Below are 20,332 nucleotides of genomic sequence, written 5' to 3'. Positions count from 1 at the left end.
TGACCAAGTCACTTAACCTCTTCGAACCTCAGTTTCCTCATCTGTAAAATGGGGATAATAATAATTATTTATTATACCACTATAGTTACATATAACTAGTTTTATATAGAATATAGTTATATATAGAATAATTATTTCATAGGATTAGTGTGAGGTGAGCATTCTGTAAATTTTTAAGTGCCATAAAATTAAAATATTTGTTATTATGTTTATTAATAGGCATAGCCATCATTAAAATAATCATTGGTAATAACAATTTAAAGTAAACTATAAAAATTAATAATAATAATAGTAACAAAAGTAAAATGGGCTACTTCAGGCCATAGTGGTAGGTTCTCAATCACTGACAGTTATATTTCATTAGAAGCTAGATGCGAACTTGTTACAGATTGTGTACAGCAGATTTCTTGGTCAGGTACAGGTTGAATTAGACACCCTCCCAGATCCCTTCCAGCTCTGAAGTTGTAAGAAAAAGAGAGGAGCTCGTCCATTGTGTTTGAACATACCAATACCCCCAAACAGGCAGAATATTTAGTGGTGAATCGCTACTTTGTATTAGGAACTCTGGAATACATCTTTCTCTAAGGTCAAACCATAAGCGGGCCCAGCTGACATCACAAGAAAAAGGGAAAAATGTCTTGTGAATTCACCTTTATCTTAAAAATTGTTATCTCTGACCTTGAAGTATCTAGTCAAGAATGGACAGCCACTAAAGCAGGCTCAGTGTATACTATACTATGGATTTATCATATGGAGTCAAGGTGGGGCATACAAAAGGGGATGGGGTATTCTGGGTGGGGAACATAGGGAACAAATTTTTGGAGGGAGGAAGATTTCAGCTAAATATTAGGGGAAAGCTTCCTAACAATCATAGCTGATCATAAGTTGGATGGGCTGACTGAAAGGAGGGTGGACTCCCTTTCATTGAAAGTTGTTGAATTAAAGCTGGGTTCTAAGACCAGACTCATAGAACTTGAGAGCTGGAAAGGACCTCAGCTACATAGTCCAACTCATATTAGAAAGGAAAATGTGGTAGAACATACCTAATGAGTCACCCATTCAGCCTCTGAAAATCTAAGGGACTGAGGACCATCCATTTCAGAGGTTTGGGTGTCCCAAAAGTCTTAGTGCACAATTAAACTATTCAAGTTTTACTAGTTTTGGTGTTGTTGATTAGTATTTAATATTATTAGTATATTTTTAGTATTACAAGTACTAGTATTTAGTATTATTGGTATAAACTATTAAAGATTTAATAGCTTAAAACTCCACAAAAACTTTTAGGACACCCTGTATATACATACTCATCCCCACACTCATACCAACCATATAGGGATGATATATCAGGTATTCCCCTGAGATCTCTTCCAATCTGCCCTGGGGTTCTATGATTTCCTATTGAAATGTTCTTCCCTATGCCCACTTTCCTATAGACATCTTGGATTCAATATATGCTACATAAAGAAATAATTATATAGTCATAAATTATTTCGATCTACATCTGATCTTCAGGCACTTTATTCAGGAAAGATTTCTATTTGATTCTTAAAAAGGAACGAACAAATCCATCTATTAACAAGATTTCACTAAACACAATGCATACATTTCACCTCATCCTGCCCTCCTAGCATTGGATGAAATGTCAGCCCACCACTATTCCATTTTGCTGTCTGAATTTCTCTTTTATAAAGACTCACTGAGAGACTTTTATCCTGGGGCAGAATAAGTGAAGAGCAGATGAACTGCTAAATGCTTTTATTTGGCAAGAGAATTTCTGGCATAGGCCTCTTGTAGTCACCATGATAAGAGAAAGATGGCGGTGGGAAAGAAACCCTAACTCAGGCTTTTCTCCACAGGAAGAGGACAGTGCCCCAGCTCTATTTAGAGCTTGCAGATATTGTTCCTGAAAACTCCAAGGTCAGAACACTTGCAGAATCAAAGCTGGGAGAGAAGGCACTGCTCCTGCTTTGAACAGCTGGCAGGTGTCCTTATCTTCCCCCCCTTTGTTACTTGTTTCCAGGTGCTGTCATGACTTGTAAGTGAATTGGATTTAAGTGAGGCAGGGCTGTTCAAAGTCACCAGCCTCACTCTCTTCTCTAAAGCCATTTGGGTCCAGTGATGGGATATAGATTAGGATGACTGGAGACAGCTCCAGATGCAGGCGGAGACCTTGGTCTTTTTAGACTAAGATCTTTCCCAGGTCTCAGTTTGTTTGAGGCAATGCCCATTCAGTTATTAAGGCTAGGTAAGAAGAAATGAGGCAAAGAATGGCCTCTTTTAACTAGTAAACAAAACAAAATAAAACCCAAAACGCTCAGGGAGGGGAAAACTCCCAGGGTTTTCTGGCCAAAAAAGAAACAACTGCTGTTTACACCCACTCTGAGCCATCAGAACCCAAACAAGGCCAAGGTCTCCCACTGCATCGGGGCCATCTCCAGTTGTCCTGATCTATATCTGGTCACTGGACCCAGATGGCTCCAGAGGAGAGAGTGAGGCTGGTGACTTTGCACAGCTCTCCCTTACTTAAGTCCAATTCATTGGCAAGTCATGACATCACCTTTCTGACGTCATGGTCCTCTTCGAGAAAAAAGGACAAAGAACAACCTGAGCAGCAGTAGCTGATCCACCGGGGACCCAACTGGTTGGGCAATGCACTTCCTTCCTTCCTTCTCTATCTTCTTCTCTCCACTTCCTCCAATCATACCCTTACCTGCAAGTGCTCTGTCCAAAGGAATATAAATTTTGATTGCTAAAAATTCACAAGATATCTTGGGGTTTATGGACTAGATTTCTTTTTTAAGAACCATGCCTTAAACCCAAATCACCCTGGCTGTCATTGACTTGCCAACAATAGGTCCTAGCCCAAGCCCCATTTGATCATAGTTTGGGCTCTGATGGCTCAGAGTAACTGTAAATAGCAATTCTTTCTCTTTTAGCCAGAAAACCGTGGGGGTGTTTCCCCTCTCAGATTGTTGTTTTATGATTTTGTTTTGTTTTTTGCTTTTGACTAGGTAAGATGTCATTCTTTGTCTCATTTCTTCTTACCTAACCTTAATGATTGAATGGGCATTGCCTCTGAGACCTGGGAAAGACCTTAGTCTAAGAAGGCCAAGGTCTCCCACTGCATCGGGGCCATCTCCAGTTGTCCTGATCTATATCTGGTCACTGAACCCAGTTGGCTCCAGAGGAGATAGTGAAGCTGGTGACTGCACAGTCCTGCCTCACTTAAATCCAACTCACTCACAAGTCACCTTCATCACCTTCCTGACATCATGGGTCCTCTTCTGAGAAAGAAGGACAAACAATAACAACTTGTTTCCAGATTATGGATGCCCTTATCTTCTCCTCCTTTCTGTAAAATTCCATTTTTCTAGGTGCTTACATATTCACACTCCATATAACGCTGTGAAGCCAATGCTCTGGGCTCTCTGAAGTTTGGTGTGCTTTTTTTCTTCATACAGATGAGCTTGAGCTCAGAGCATAAAAAAAATCTGCAGATAACGATCTCTGAGTCATTTATTGATTTGATGATTGAGAGCAGTACCTAATTGATAGACCTTTAGTTCATTTTTAATCCCATTTATAATTTGTTTTGCTTAAAAAAACAAATTTGCAACTAGATGGTCATCTGGCTCTTGGAGTCTGTAAAGTGCAGTTTGGAGTTGAGTATTTCTGGGGAGAAGTTCCAGGTAGTTCCTGACCAGGCTGGAGATACACCAGAGAGACATAACTAGGACAGAGTCCAACTCGTGCCCCCAAGCACAGGAAGTGGCTCGTCCACTGAGGGCTTCAGATTGTCATAAGAAGCAAATGACTCAAAGAATTACAGAGATGGAAGGGGCTTCAGAGAGCACTGAGTCTAATCCTAATTGAAGCAGGAATCTCTTCTCCAAAAACATCTCCCAAAAGCAGACACTCAGTCCTTGCTTGAATAACTCCAGAAAAGGGGAACTCACTAACTTCTGAGCTCATTTCACTTCAAATGGTTTTGTTTTGTTTTTTTTTTTGCTTTTTGGAGGGCAATTGGGGTTAAGTGACTTGCCCAAGGTCACACAGCTAGTTTTTATGTTGTGTCCGAGGCTGGATTTGAACTCAGGTCCTCCCGACTCCAGGGCCAGTGCTCTATTCACTGTGCCACCTAGCTGCCCCCACTTCAAATAGTTTTGATGCTGAAATCTGCCTCCCAGGAACTTCCTTCCATGGCTTTTCTGGGGGACATCCCTTTTCCACAGGATAATAGCCCTTCAGATATTTGGAAACAGTGATCATGTTTGTTCCCCACCATGGGTCTCTCTTCTTCATCCTCTCCAGATTCCACTACTGACTCTTCAGACTTTCTCTACCATCCCTCAGGTACCTTCGCCCTCTCCTTTTTAGTTCTCCCTTAGAATGTAATCTCCTTGAGGACAGGAATTTGAAGGCAGTTAGGTCAGGGCAGAAGCTAGAGTTCTGGACCTACAGTCAGGAAGACCTGAGTTCAAACTCCACCTCAGATACTTTCTAGCTGTGTGACCCCCAGCAAGTCACTTAACTTTTCTAGACCTTAGTCTCCTCATTTCTAAAATGGTGGTAATAATAGCCCCTACTTGCTAGGGTTATTGTGGGAATCAAAATTTAAAAATATATATGTATGTATGTATACATATATAGGTTATATACACACACACACACATATTCTTTGCAAAGTTTAAAGGGCTGCATAAATGGAGACATCGTTATGAGGAGGAAGCTTAGTACCGTGGATAGAATGCTGGGCTTGGAATCAGGAAGACCTGAGTTCCAAGCCTGCCTCAGACACTTACTAGCTGTGTGACCCTGGGAAAGTCACTTAACCTCTGATTGCCTCAGTTTAGTCAGCTGTAAAAGAGGGATGATAACCACCTCCCTGGCAGGTTGTCATGAGGATAAAGAGTGCCTGGCACACAGCAAGTGCTCCTTCCCTTCCTTCCTCGCTTGTTGTAGTAGCCCCAGGCTTAGCATACATACACACTGCCTGGCGCAGAACACCTGCCTGGTAAACGCTTACCTAGTAAACGTGATTGGCTATGTATGTTTTTCCCCAGCATCCCCAGCTCCCTCTGACCAGGGACCAAGAATAAAGTTCTTCTACCATCAGAATGAAGATGGCCTAAATAGTTTTTAAATAGGGGGGAGGCCAGGGAGGGTGAAGACATGACTAGTTGTAAATGGGGAAGAGAATGGATCCTCTCAGTCAGAAGCTGACCTAGAGTGGGCAGGATGCAGGCCATCATTTATCAGCCCTTGCTCTCCATCAATCATCTTCATTCTCCTTCACTTCAGACACGACTAGAACAAATTTATCAGCCCTTGCTCTCCATCAATCATCTTCATTCTCCTTCACTTCAGACACGACTAGAACAAAGGAAGGTGGGGAAGGAGGCTCCCGCTACAGTGCCAAGCTCCCCAAAGCAGAGAGGACATACAAGGCTGGTTCTAGAGAATAGTTTATAGAACTTTAATCATCTTAATCAATGTATTATAAAAACAAAGTAAGGGATGTTACCTTAAAAGAGAGAATTTTAAGAGTCATGAAGGTTTTGTTCACTGCAAAGTACAGAGGATTCTACAAATGTGAAGCATTATTATGATTACATTTCACAGATAGGTTTCAGAGGGCCACATTAGTCTTCTTAGGACAAATGTGGATTCCAAATTGTACTTCATGTTCCTAAAGGTAGGAAAACTTGACAAAAAAATATGCCCATTTAGTGGTGGTTTTCAAGTAAATTATGATGGTTGTATTTTCTCACAAAAGCTTTTTTATTAAACATGAAAGGAATAAGACTTAGTACCTGATATTTAGACAATGCCACATCCATGTTTCAGGGAAGAAAGTCCTTTTTCTCTTCTCAGCTCTATGAAGAGAAGAAAAGAAACAGAAATGAAAACTTACAAGGAAATGGCTTACACAGGCCTTTGGAGCCAGGTTGGTCAGGTATCCATGTGAGGACAAGAGGAAAGTGGCAGGGCTAAATTAATAAAGGGGCCAATTGACACAAATCTTGCCCCATAATGAAACACACATCTTTTCACTAACTGTAGTTCTTTTTAAATTCCATCAAATAAATATCAAACCCAGAAGCCAAAAATTGAGTATGACCATAATGTTCAAAAGAAGCTATGCTGACTTTCTTTACATTCAATTAAATTTTGTTTAACATTTATAAAGTGCCCACTAATTGCAAGGCCTTGAGCTGGGGGATGGATACAAAGATAAAACAAGTGACACTATCCCTCCTCTCAAGAAGCTTCCTAGGGGAATGAGACACAAACAGAAAATTTAAAACAGAGTAGAGTGTAAAAGAGACAGAGGAGGAATCCCGACAAAATGTTCGGAGGTTTCTCCTAGCTTTGTCACTGGGTTCTAAGGTACTCTTCCATTCTGACATTCTGCATTCTGAAGAGAAAGTCTGAGGAAGAAGAGAATTTTTCAAAAAACCTCCCTTCATGGTGTTTTGTTTTTTTTTTTTTAACTCTTATTGAGTTTTTTTGTTAGTTTGGTTTTGTTTTTTGGGGTTTTAAAAAAATCTCATTCTTACTGATCTGCAGCTTTCTTGGTTCCAGAGCATCTTGGTACACATTTTGTTCTGCCATTCTCTCTACATTAAAGAGATCTGTAATTTACAGATTTTGTGTTGTGACAGCTTCTCGTCTTCAGAAACTATTTGTCTTAGGACAACAGAATCCTAGAACCTCAGAGCTCATCACTTCAGGCCTAGATCATTGCAATAGCTGCTGGGGGGGAGGGGGGCTGCCTGCCTCCAGTCTCTCCCCACTCCCATCCATCCCCCATTCAGCCACTAAAGTAATCTTCTTAAAGTGCAGGTCCCATATTGTCTCCTGCCCCCTCCACTCAATACATGCCAATGACTCCATATTTCCTCCAGAATCAAATGTAAAACACTTTTGGCATTCCAAACCCTTCATAATCTGGCCCCCTCTTACCTTTCCAGTCTTCTTACACCTTACTACCCAACATGTACGCTTCAATCCAGTAACACTGGCTTCCTGGACGTTACCTGAACAAGACACTCATCTCTTGGCTCCAGGCATTGTCTCTGGCTGGTCCCATGCTTGGAATGCTCTCTCCTCTGCTCTGACTACTGACCAACCTGGCTTCCTTTAAGTCCCAACTAAAGCCTCACCTTCTACGGGAAGCCTTCCTAACCCCTCTCAATTCCAGAGTCTCCCCTCTGTTGATTATTTCCTATTTACCCTGTATATAGCTTGCTTTATATATATTTGCTTGCCTATTGTCTCCCCCATTAGGTTATAAGCTATTTGAGGGCAGGAACTGTCTTTTGCCTCTTTCTGTGTCCCCAACACTTAGCACAGTGCTTGGCACATTATTGGAGTTTGGTAAATATTTACTGAATGAATGAAAGGTAGCACAAATGTAAGAAAACACATTTGCTTAGAATTTCATCGATCTCCAGGTCACCTAGATTCTTATTTGTTAAGGACCTGACCTAGCTTCAAGCAGGCGCATAAAGGAAGTGTTGGCTACAGGCTTCCATAGGTCCCTCCCACTCCCCTGTTACCTGGGTATGATCTTGGAGTGTGCTGTGCTACCCAGCGTCCCCGTATGTGGCTGGAAGGCTGGCACAGCCTCATCTGTGTACATGTCCCCGTCCTGCCGGTGGTTCAAGCTGATTGAATCAGTCATGACCACCAGCCCAGTTTCCTAGATAAAGGGAAACAACCAAAAGAGCTTCATCAGTTTGGTACCTGGACTGTCCTCTGTATGGCTGATGAGCATATAAATCCAGACACTGTCTTCCCACCACCACTTGTAACAGGGACACAGGAGGTATTGCTGCACAACGAGATTAAGCATTTTCATACTGGATTTGTTTTAGGATTCAAATGGTGGCACAGACAAAGGGAACCAACACATTTGGGGGAATAATTAATTTGCCCATTGAGAAACTTAATAAACAGATCATGATTTGCCAACCCCACAGAGCAAAAGAACACACTATAAACCTAACAAGATTTGATCTTTTCTTGAATGCTAGAAAAAAACACTGAGTCCAGAGTCAAAAGACATGAGTTTGAGTCCCAGCTTGTGACTTTTGGCATGTCACTGTCACTTTTAGCCTTAGTTTCCTCATCTGTAAAATAGGGAGAATAATATTTGTACTACCTCCCTTACAGGTTTTATTTAGGATCAGATGAGATAACAGTTGGAAATGTACATGGCTATATTAATTGATTTTCAGGAATGTGTTCTTCTGAAAAGATCAGCAAAACAAAAACAAAATAAGGTCCAGATTTTATTCAGTACAATAAATATTTGTCAGTGGCAGCTGCCATGCCCTGGAAGGCAAGAAAGAGTCTTTGAAGATTTCTGAACAAAGGGATGATATGGCCAGATCCAGGCCTCAGGATACTAGTGAATGACGAAAGGGGTACTGGGCATGAGGAGGGAAAACCTGTTAGGAGTCTCCTGCCACAGTTCAAATAAGGTGGTAATGAGGGCTTCTACTGGGATGGGAACACTAATGACAGAAGAGAGGGGGCAGATGTGGGAGGTGCTAGGGAAGAAGAACTGAACCCCTCACCTAAAGCACTGTCCTTACAGTCCTGTGAGATGAGTAGTACAAGCAGCACTATTCCCTTTTATGAATGAGGAAGCGAGGCCTACAAGGCAGAAATGACTTCTCTAAGTACATGTCAGAAACAGAACCCAGGCCCAGGGCTTCTGACTAAAAGTCCAGTGTTTTTTTCTACTAACTTACATTCACCAAAAAGTTGGCCACGTTTTCGGCTCCCAATTTTTCCTTTTGATACATGTTGCTTGTTGCAGTTAACATATTAGCTCAATACATTGCAGAAAAAACTCTTGGAGAGGGAGGAGAGAAGCTAAGGACAGTATTGCTTACAGTAAATGCAAATCGTGCATCTTTTGCAATATCCCAGTGCCACGGGAAAACAGAGGAGCGACGGCGGCGTCTGTGGGAAGACATCCCTGGCCACCAGAAATGCCCATCTTCCTTGGGTGTCCCAAAGGTATCCGAAACATCATATTCCGTTAATTCTTGGAAAACCTGTATGCAACCAGGAAGAAGGAGGAAGAGAAGAGATAAGGAAGTTGAGATAGGTAAGACAGAAAAGAGGACAGGGTCAAGGGATGCTACTTTTGACAATTATTGGGAATTATTCAAAAATACTTTTGACCAATTCAGTTACAAAACACTTATCCCATATTTCTTATGTGCAAGGCGCAATGCTAGGCCCTGGGGATATAAAGACAGAAGACATGGTCCCCGTGCTCAAGGAGATTATACTAGTTAGGGAGAACAGCATATTCATAGCTAAGTAACAACAAGATAATTTGAGGAGAGACAGAAGATTAAGCATAGGGAGGGGGGTGTCCCCAGGATATACCTTGTATGGGAAATGGCACTCAAAAAACTGAGCTTTGGAGGCAGGCAGTTAGAGGTTCTGAAAAGCAGAGATGAGGAAAGAGGCCAAGGCACCTGTTGTAACTATGATAGTTAAGTCTCTCAGTATCTCTCTGAGGGGAGGTGGGAGCCCTGGAGCTTTGGCAAGGCCTTCTAAACTGGAAAGGTTTCCAGAAATAAATTGTGTCAGTGACATAACTACTAGCCTCACAAAGTGCAGAGTTTCACCATTAAGGTTGGGGTAGGGATGGCCACCAGAGGATGAGTTTTTTCTTGCCCATGGGAATTCAAAGACCATCAACTACGTTACAGAGGGGTTCGCATAAATGTTAGTAGAGTGAGCACCCACAATGACAAAATCACTGTTCTTTGCAATATTGACATAAATAATTTATGGAATCTGCTCACTGAGGCAGAGCAGGGCTGCAATCTGCATCAGTGGAGAGATGGCCCACATTGATAGATAGTATTGAAGTTTCAGAAGCTTGTACTAGGTGTAAGCTTCAGAAAAGGTTTCAGTATAGTGGGAGAGATAAAACACATCTATGTGTGGATAAGATGAGAAAGCCAGACAATAATACAAAGTTAATTAGGAATATGGGCAGCTAGGTGGTGCAGTGGATAGAATGCTGGGCCTGGAGTGAGGAAGACTCAACCTTGTGAATTCAAATCTGGCCTCAGACACTTACTACCTCTGTGACTCTAGGTAAGTCCTGTGACCCTGTTTGCCTCAGTTTCCCCATCTGTAAAACAGGCTGGAGAAGGAAATGGCAAGCCACTCCAGTATCTTTGCCAAGAAAACCCAAAAGGGGGTCATAGAGAGGTGAACATGACTGAAAAATGACGGAACAGCAACAATAACAAAATTAGGAATATGACATGTGCTAAATGAGTGTCAGTAGCAGTCAGGGAATGTTAGAAAAGACAATGGAACATAGACCTCTCTTTGGAATAGATGGACAGGAGAGATGTCTGAAAAGAGGGAGATTTAAGTTGGCCCTTGATGGCTAGAAATGATTCTGATGAGTAAAGAGAGGGAGAGCATTCCTGGCAGGGAATATGAGCAAAAATAGGAGGAGAGAGCAAAAATGGGGACAATGAGTGGACTAATTGGAGTGAAATGTTGGGCTCTGGTAGCGGAGGAACAGAAGAGTAGTCTGAAAAGGGAGGCTGGGCCAGACTGTGAAGTGCTTTCAAAGACACAAGGTTGGCTGCCGGTGTTGACTGTGAGGAGTGAGGAGTGCTTTTAGGCCCCGCCCTCCTTACCTGGGCAGGTGTCAGCTGAAAGCCTGTCTTGAGGAGATAAATACTCTTATCGACAGTCCCAATACAGACACAGCTTCCTTTAGCACCTCGGACCTTCATGTCAACAACATCTCCAGGTCTTGTCTCATTGGAGGAATATGTCACTGAAACCTAAGCACAGACACTTCCCACTCACTGCTAGCAGGAAACCCCAGCCCCACCAACTGAATGAACCTCACTCCCTTGCTTCCTTCCCACCCTTGGCTCACCCTACCTGGTTTTCAAATGAGGCCTGGACTGCCAGTTGTAGACTGTCTGTGACACCTTCTCCATTCTCCCTTACGTAGTACGCCAAGAGGCGGCTGAGAGGAGCCATGCTGGGGGTGATTCGAAGATGTAAGTATGTCACACACACCTCAACCTCAGCACCTGCGGTCTCTGGAGAAGCTGATCAAGACACGTTATTTTGTTAATAATTTAAATTGTTAAATTCCAAACTTGGCCAGAAAATTTGAATGGATTAAAAAGGTGTAGATGCAGGGCAGGTAGGTGGCTCAGTGAATAGAGCACCGACCCTGGATTCAGGAGGACCTGAGTTCAAATCTGGCCTCAGACATTTAACACTTACTAGCCATGTAACCTTGGGCAAATCACTTAACCCCAATTGCCCTGCCTTCCCCCCTCAAAAAAAAAAATGTGGATGCAAAAGAGACCATCCTAACCCTTAATGCCAACTCTAGTACTAATGCCTTGTGGATGTTTGATAGCAACCTTGAGAAAATATCCTTTCCTATTTGAACCCACAGCTCCTATTCCCATCTCCAGGGATGGGTAATTAATTCCCTTCCTCCTGAGATACACTTGAACTGCCTTTGAGCAAAAATGCACCAACAGCACCCAAACTCCCCTTTACCACTCTCCCTGGACTTCTGGGAGCCCTCTGCCTGCCTAGAAAGCTCTGGGACTTGAATCATGATGCTTGACAAGGAAAATGCTAGTTCTGCTTAGTAAAAGGGGAAAAAACCACACACACTATAGGTAAGATGTCCATGTAACACCAACTCTAATACAAAAGCTTCACCTGCTCCAGGCAGCACTCATGACATCATCACTCTCTGACTCCACTGACATTCATCTGTGAACATCCTACCCATCTTTCAAGGCTCAGCTCACAAGCAACCTTCTCCAGCAAGCCTTCACAGGCCCCTCAAAGGGAAGGGATCTCCACCTTGCTTAGGCTATGACATTATAGTAAGGGTAGAAGAAAGTTTGGGCTTAGCTGAAAAACCCTGGCTCCATCATTTACTGGATAATTCATTTTGTCTTTCTGGCTCTCAGTTTATCCCTCTATAAAATAGGGATGATAACACATGTCCCACCTACCTCACAGGGTTGTGTAAGGAAGAAAGCATTTTTGTCAGTTTTCCCTCACAGGAAAGAAACCTTCAAGCCCTACAAAATTGGAAGTTATTCTTCACATGACCAAACTCTAATCTGTGTCCTATGTCTCCATATGTGCTTTATTTCTTCCTAGAATGTAAGCCCCATAAAGGCAGGGACCATGCTTCATTTATCTGCTGAGCTTTTCTTGAGCTTCTTATAGTGTTCAGCTTAATAATACTATTATGGGGAAAGGGAATTACCAGTGGGGGAAGGGTATGAACAAAGGTTTAGAGGGTGGACATTTAGGGACTAGTGTGACTGCCTGGCTTATGTTTATGTTAGAGAATATGAGGTAATGTCTTTGAAAAGTTAGGTTGGGCCCAGACTGTGCATGACCTTGACTGCCTAACTATGGAGTTTGGACTTTTTCTTGGTGGTACTGGGAGCCACTTACGATGTCTCCAAGGGGAAGGCTCTGAATAGAGTAAGGTTTTAATTGCTCCATTGTGACTGTACTCACTTGTTCCTGGGAGGTGGGTTACATTGATGGTCTGGTCTGAGGGAGGTGCATCTCTCTTGCTTCTTTGCTGTGTGACATTGGCAGGCTGCAGGCCTGACTGCACAATGTTGCCTCGTGATGCAACTTCATAATATAAAGTAAAATCACAAGGACAGGTGGACTTTACAGGAAAATGGACTTCGTCCCCCACCTTAGGGAAGAGACAGCAGCTGAGAGGGAACCTGAGTTATGCTAAACAGAAACAGATGATACGAACACACCAAGATGTCAATGACCCTGAGCCCTCCCAAATCCCCAGACAAAATGACACAAGGTTGAGATGTCCCGAGGTAGGCAGAGATGACCTTTGCTCTCTGTCTTAGAACAGGATCTGTTCATTTTGCCTCAATGGAGCCCAGTACATGAAGGAATGTAACAATGGGGCACCACCACAGATGAGGTCCTAGAGCTTTTCAATGGGACTCAGATCTGAGAAGTCCCCACGTGCCCTCGGCCTGTCCCCTACTGCCCTTTTCCCTGCTCAGACTACTTCTGGAGCACTGTCTTCTGCTCACTGTAGAAGCCACATCTGAAGAAGGACCTTGATCATATGGACCATATCCAGAGGACAAAGACCAGAATGAAGAAAAAAATGGGATGTTTAGACTAGAGGCCTTAGGTGGGCTAGGTTCAGTGGCTTCAAATATCTGACAAGTCCCCATGTGGTAAAGGGAAAGAACTTGTTTTGTGTGGCCTGTGCAGGCAGGACAAGGGGCTTCAAGGAGACAGATTTCATCCCTCAATTTATGGGAGAACTTTCTAACTGGACTGATGGGCTGCAAAAGGAGGTTGCCCTCCAGACAGAAACACTGCAGAAAATATTACTGCCTCAGGTAGGGGCTGGGTCTGATGCCCTCTGTGGTTACCTCCAATGTTTACATCACTCAAACTCTGTTCAGTTTGGCTGCTGAAAGGTGCTTCCCCAAGTAGCCAGACTTTGGCTGCCTCCAGTTTTATGGAGATTACCCACCTAATCGCAGGACAGGAAGGCAGGAGTCAAAGAATCACAGATGCACAGCAGGAAGGGACTTCAGAGACTGTCTAGACTAATCCCCTCATGTTAGAGATGAGGATACTGGGGCGCACAGAGGTTAAGGGACTTGCCCAAGGTCACACAGGTAGTAGGGACCTGCAGACCTAGATTCAAGCCCTGGTCCAGTCACTCATTTACTAACTGTGTTTCCTTGGACAAATCATTTGATCTAATAACCAGCACATATGCAGCAGCTATTCTGTGCCTGGCACTGTGATAACCGCTTTGCAAAAGTTACCTCATTTGACTCTCACAAAACCCTGGAGGAAAGTGCTATTATTATCCCCATTTTACAGTTGAGGAAACTGAGGCAAACAGAGGTTAAATGACTTGCCCAGATTCACACAGCTAGGAAGTGTCTGAGGCTGGATTTGAGATCAGGTCTTCCTGATTCCAGGCCTAGGCTCTATCCACATTGCTGCCAGTGGCCTCATATGATATCTCTGCTCCCCTTCTCTCCTTATCTCACCAGATAGTTCTCTGGATTAAAAAAGGTGTTGTCCAACCCACCACTGTCACTGACCCCTTGGCTCTTCCCTGTCCCTTAGGATCTGTCTTAGGATCTTAGGTTTGGGAACGCTGACAATCAGAAGTTGCAAATGTGTAAGGAAACACTAAGAATAGCTCTGCTTTTTCTGGCAGAAGAGGAAATCTGGTGCCCTTCTGAGAGCTGTAATGGCAGTGGCTGCTTTCTAACTCCCCTATGGCTCAACTCTCTCACTTCCCTTACTATACTAGCACAAAAGAGATGATGTATTCAATCACAAATGTTTATTAAGTACCTACCACATGCAAGTGGCTATGCTAGGTGTCATTTGTTTAAGTGTTATGTAAATATCAGCTATTGATTTTATTAAGAAATTTGACTTGGAGAGATTTACATGAACTGATGCAAAGTGAAGTGAGCAGAACCAGAACATTGTACACAGTAACAGCAACACTGTACAATGACCAACTGTGAATGACTTAGCTATTCTCAGCAATACAATGATCCAAGACAATCCCAAATGATTCATGATGAAAAATGCCATCTTCCTTGAGAGGAAGAACTGATAGAGTCTGAATATAGACTGAAACATACTATTTTTTTCTTCCTTCCTTCCTTTTTCTTCCACAAAATGACTAATATAGAAATATATTTTACATGATTGCACATATACAAGCTATATCAGATTGCTTACCATCTCATGGAGTTAGGGAGGAGAAGAAAGGAGGGAAAGAATTTGGAACTCAAATTTTTTTTTAAATGAAGGTTAAACATTGTTTTTACGTGTAATTGGGTAAAAATAAATTATTATTAAAAAATAAAAATAAATCTGACCTGGTAAGATCTTCTACTTTGAGCCTTAGAAATGAAAATTATAAAAGTAAATAATATTAAACTATAGAGTGATAGATTTTTTTAAATTAAAGTTTTAGTGATGCCTTTCTTTTTATATCTTTTACATCACAATTATTTCCAGTTTATTACTTTGCCCTCCTTACCCAGTCCCAAGTGAGCCCTCTCTTGCAACAAAGGAAAACATGTAAGAAGAAAAAAACACCCTGATGTAGCAACCATGTCTAACACAACAGACAACATTCTACACCCACAGTCTCTCCCTCTCTACTTCTTGAAGGAACAGAATGGGGTCTATTTTCTCATCTTATCTCTAGGAACACGACTGCATATTACAATCACGTCTGGCTAAAATGAAATCAAAGATTTTTAAGAGTTGGAAGAACATGGGGCGGCCAGGTAGCACAGCAAGTAAGAGCACCGGCTCCAGTGTTGAGAAGACCTGGAGATCGAATCCCGGTCTCAGACACTTAGCACCCACCCAGAAACACCTGGCCGTGTAACCTTGAGCAAGTTACTTAACCCCAATTGCTTAGGGGCGGCCAGGTGGCTCAGCGAGTAAGAGCACCGGCTCCAGTGTCGGGATGACCTGGATCAAATCCGGGTTCAGCTACTCAGCACCACACCCAGAAATAATAACTGGCCGTGTAACCTTGAGCAAGTTACTTAACCCCGATTGCTTAAAAAAAAAAAAAAGAGTTGGAAGAACTTTCAGAAGTCATCTAATCCACCCCTCATCAGAAGGTCGTCCAAAACAAAACGGGTGCCTATGATTTAGAGAATGGTTAAACTAAGTGTGGTTCATGAATGTAGTGGAACATTACTGTACTGAACTAAATGACAAATAGGACTGGTTCAGAGAAACTTCACATAAACTGAACCAGAGGGAAGAGCAGAACCAGGGAGACAATGAACACAAAGGCCAAAGGACTGAGGAAGCAAATATGAATGACTTCAGAGCCCCAGTCAAAGTAGTGCCTTTGGTCACACTTTTTCAGAAGACTGATGATGGTGGCAGAGAAGTGGGGGCTTGCAGGTACAGAATGAGGCTCATCCTCTTTCAGATATGGACAATGCTTGGGTTGGTTTGATTTGTTATAAAGGAGGGCTTCTCTTCTATTTGTAGGAGTTAGGGTAGTGATAGGGACAAAAAATGTTTTTAAAGAAAGAAAAGAGCATCAACATATGGTAGTTCAAGCTCAGCACTGGTGACAGTGAGTGTAATACCTCAAAGATGATGCATTTTATTTTCAGATACCTCTCACTGTTAGAAGTTTGTCTTCCTATTAAGACAAATCTGTGATCTGTAACTCTAGAGCCACATGAAAGAAACCTACTCCTTGTTCCATATGATGGCCCAAGAAAAGTAAAGGAAGGGAACAGAAGAGAGGATCCTAAGACAAGAACTTTCTAGCCCTCAAGAGTTCTAGTCTAGGAGAGAAGATACTTGGGTTCTAGTTCCATCTCTTCAGCTATGCAAACCCGGACAAATCACAAATCTGGGGATTTCCATTTTATTACCTGTAAAATGAAGGGTGTGGGAAAAGATGCCCTCTGAGGACCCTTCCAGCCCTGACATTGACTCAAATTACAATTATTATTTTTTTTTTAAGCAATTGGGGTTAAGTAACTTGCTCAAGGTTACACGACCAGTTATTTCTGGGTGTGGTGCTGAGTGTCTGAGCCCGGGATTCAATCTCCAGGTTGTCCCAACACTGGAACCGGTGCTCTTACTCGCTGAGCCACCTGGCCGCCCCTAAGCAATTGGGGTTAAAAAGTAACTTGCTCAAGGTTACACGGGCAGGTGTTTCTGGGTGGGTGCTAAGTGTCTGAGCCCGGGATTCGATCTCCAGGTCTTCTCAACACTGGAGCTGGTGCTCTTACTTGCTGTGCTACCTGGCCGCCCCTTCAAATTACAATTATTAATACAGCTGGGATACATAATCTTAAATCCCAATGAAGTCATGTGATAAATGTGATACATCCTTGAGTTCATAGGATGATGACCTCAAAACTGGCCTAAGCATTCATCTACACCCTAAGAATTTCAGATTGGAAAAGAGAACATTTTTACTTAGCTGGAAACACAATTAAAAAGTTATCATGTGAATAATTCATAGGACAGTGCCTGCTAACATACTAATAAAACTTCTGGATGAAATGATGGAATTGTTTATGCAAAAAGTCTTTGGCTAATTGGAACACACAGTAATGGGAGCTAAAGAGCCTCTGTTCCCACAGTTGCAAGAAAGGCCTTCTCCAGCTTTCCCACAGTGGAACTGGTTTAAATCAAGAGCATAATAAGAACAATGTGTCCAGATTAGCCGTGCAGAATCCCATTTGTGTTTCCTTCCCAAGGAAGTCCTATAAAATATGAACTACCCATTCAACTTATGTAAAATACAGCAGCTACAAAACCTTGATCGGACTGAACTGATCCTCAGTTTCAGATAAGCAGCCTCATGTGTGGGCTTTGGCTTCTATGACTATGAAGCATCTTTCTCAAGATGCTGACAGGTGTCATTTGTAGATATTCAAAATCTATAGCAACTGGTTATCATTGACAAGCAACACCTTGGCCAGAGGCCAGGGAGAAACTTGAGCACAGGCTGGCTATGAGTACACTGATGAGGAATTCGATACGGAGAACAATGGAACTTTGCCCCCTTGTCTGACTCATGCATAAGAATACCCAATGTAAATGTGAAATTGTTACAGAGGCAGCATGGAATCCTAGCAGTTAGAACTGGGTGGGTGGGTGGGGGTCTGTGGGGTCATCCAGGTGTGAAGAAAAGACATTCCATGGGAAGTTCTACTCCAAGCTCTGAAATTTACTTTCTCTGTAACCTTTGACATATCATTTCCCCTCTCTGGGCCTCAGTTTCCTCACTTACAAAATTAGGGGGTTATGTATGTACAAAAATATTCATAGCAGCTCTTTTTGTGGTGGCAAAGAACTGGAAGTCAAAGGGATGCCCATCAGTTGGGGAAGGGCTGAACAAGTTGTGGTATATGAATGTAATGGAATACTACTGTGCTATAAGAAATGAGGAGCAGACAGACTTCGTAATAACCTGGAGAGACTTATATAAACTGATGCTGAGTGAGGAGAGCAGAACCAGGAGAACTATGTACACAATTACAGACATATTGTGTGTGTGATGACTAACTTTGATAGACTGAGCTCCTCTCAGCAATACAAGATTAGAAGACAACTCCAAAAGACTCATGATGAAAAGGGATATCCACAGTCAGAGAAAAAACTAGAGTCTGAATGCAGATTGAAGCAAACTACTAGCTCTCTCTCTCGTTTGTGTTTTGTTTTATGACTTCTTTTTTATTGTTCAGCTCATTGGCTATAATCCTTCACAACAAGACGTTCAATGTGAAGGTATTTGTAGACCTATATTTGTTTACATGCTGCTATAAGGCGGAGCAGAGAGGAGAGGGAGAGAGAAAATTTAAAACTTAAGAGATTGTGGAACTGAATGTTGTAAACTAAAAGTAAATAAAAAGACATCGATAAAAAATAAAAATAATAAAAAAACAAAATTAGGGGGTTAGACTGGATAATCTCTAATATTTCACCATGCTGCCATAGAAAGAAGCCTGGATTTAGATGGGCTCAAATCCTGACTCTGCCTCTTATTACCTGGGGACCTTGGGAAATCATTTAAGTTCTTTGGGCCTCAGTTACCTCATACATAAAATAACAGAGTTGAACTAGATGATATCTGAAGTCCCATCGGCTCTAAATCTATGTTCCTGATCCATCTAGTCCCAAAATTCCTAAAGCAGTAGAGGGAATACTGTATTTAGAGATGCCTCTGGGAGTCTCAGAGTCATTCCCTGTAAAACAAGGACAATCAGAGCTAACTCACAGGATTTTGTGAGGATCAGATGAGATAACAAATGGGAAACTCTGTGACCTTGAAATACTTGTAAGCAGGAGCTGTGTGTCCTTCTTCCAGTGATGGAGAGGAGTCACCTTCTGTGGGTAAGCTAATGACACTTTTCTACAAAGAGCCCCCAAGAAAAAAGAAAAAAACTCAGAACTCTGTGCTCTTGCAACGTTGGGAAAGGATTCTCTGTCTTCAGCACAGAGATTCATTGTATATTGCCAGAATTGAAGAGTCATAATGATAGAGTTCTCCACTACCATCTTCTGCTAGTGTCCACCAGTGGTGATGGGGAGAAGGTTAAGTGAGTGGAACAACCATTCTGGAAAGTGTCAGAACCAGCAAGGTTCTAAGTGTGAAACCAGCACTGTCCTGGGCACAGCCTGTTAGTCAAGGACCAGCTTAGCTGAGAGCAAAGAAACTCTTTACTCAAAGGCCAGCCCCGGGAGATGGCTTTGTCAGTCATGGTGACTCTTCAAGGGATGGATCAGTCTGTGCAGCGGAGGGAAGCGCCAACCCAATAAAATTACAGTGTTTTGAAAGTAGCATGGAATCTGAGAACCGGAAGGGAGCACAGACGTCATCTAGTCCACGCTGTCCTGAACAAGTGCTTAATGAAGACGTGGTGTTTGACATGCACTACTCTGTGGGGCAGCCCATTCTCCTCTTGGATAGGAAGCTTTAACCATCAGGAAGTTTTTCTTTACATTGATGTAAAATCTGCCTTTGCACTGATCCTAGTGTTGTCTGCCAAGCAGAACAAGGCTGATCCCCCTCCACAGGGCAGCCCTGCTAAACATGCTCCATTCCTTTAAACCAATGGTCAGCATCATTCTTAGCTCATGGGTGGGCTCCCACAGGCCACAGTTTGCTGACCCCTGCATCACACAGTCTCTGGTTTTCTTCTGATCTGGTCACCCTTCTCCCATTCACCCATAAACTGCTGCTTTTTGAGGTCCTTCCTGAAATGTGGCATCTAGAACTGAGCAAAAAGAGGGTTTGACTCTCACCTCCTTCATCCTGAGCCCTGGGGTTTTCTGACACCACTTCAACTTTCTTGGCTGCAATATTACGTTGCTGACATGTATTAAGTTTGCAGTCTGCTAAAGGCCCTGTGCTATAAGCTTGTCCTTTTCAAGTAATCTTAGCACAGGCTTCAGTGAGGCTTCTTCCATTTTATCCTTGTACAGCTGATTTTTTAAACGCAAGAACTGGACGTTGTATTTATTCCTGTTAAATTTTATCCTATTAGACCTGACCCACCATTCTAGAGTGCAAGGCAATCCTTACCTGAAAGGATGAGTCAGGAGCTTGGAGCTGAAGGTAGCATTTACTTGGGGAGTACCAGCTGCTAATGGATAAATAGCTGGGTAGGTATTGGTTCCCAGCAGGTTTTCCATCAATTGCTAACACTTTTGTCTGAAGAAAAAAAATACATTTGAATGT

General features: G+C 42.5%; 1 protein-coding gene across 1 annotated transcript in view; it reads right to left on the bottom strand.

Annotated features, from left to right (window-relative positions):
• Positions 1 to 20,332, bottom strand: part of CPAMD8 (C3 and PZP like alpha-2-macroglobulin domain containing 8) — a 172,004-nt gene that overhangs the window by 91,053 nt on the left and 60,619 nt on the right. Inside the window, exons 13-19 of the mRNA XM_069102094.1 lie at positions 20,177 to 20,305; positions 12,577 to 12,766; positions 10,948 to 11,120; positions 10,695 to 10,844; positions 8,907 to 9,071; positions 7,563 to 7,705; positions 5,814 to 5,876 (exon numbers count right to left, since the gene is read on the bottom strand). Coding sequence (XP_068958195.1) covers positions 5,814 to 5,876; positions 7,563 to 7,705; positions 8,907 to 9,071; positions 10,695 to 10,844; positions 10,948 to 11,120; positions 12,577 to 12,766; positions 20,177 to 20,305 — 1,013 coding nt within the window. The remainder of the gene's footprint in view (positions 1 to 5,813; positions 5,877 to 7,562; positions 7,706 to 8,906; positions 9,072 to 10,694; positions 10,845 to 10,947; positions 11,121 to 12,576; positions 12,767 to 20,176; positions 20,306 to 20,332) is intronic.

The sequence above is a fragment of the Petaurus breviceps genome, unplaced genomic scaffold (genome assembly GCF_028583685.1).
Source record: "Petaurus breviceps papuanus isolate PSGF00001 unplaced genomic scaffold, PetGlider_PUasm1.0 523, whole genome shotgun sequence".
NCBI classification, from domain to species: domain Eukaryota; kingdom Metazoa; phylum Chordata; class Mammalia; order Diprotodontia; family Petauridae; genus Petaurus; species Petaurus breviceps.
Note: the sequence above shows the minus strand (reverse complement) of the source record. Positions and strands in the feature narration are given on the sequence as shown.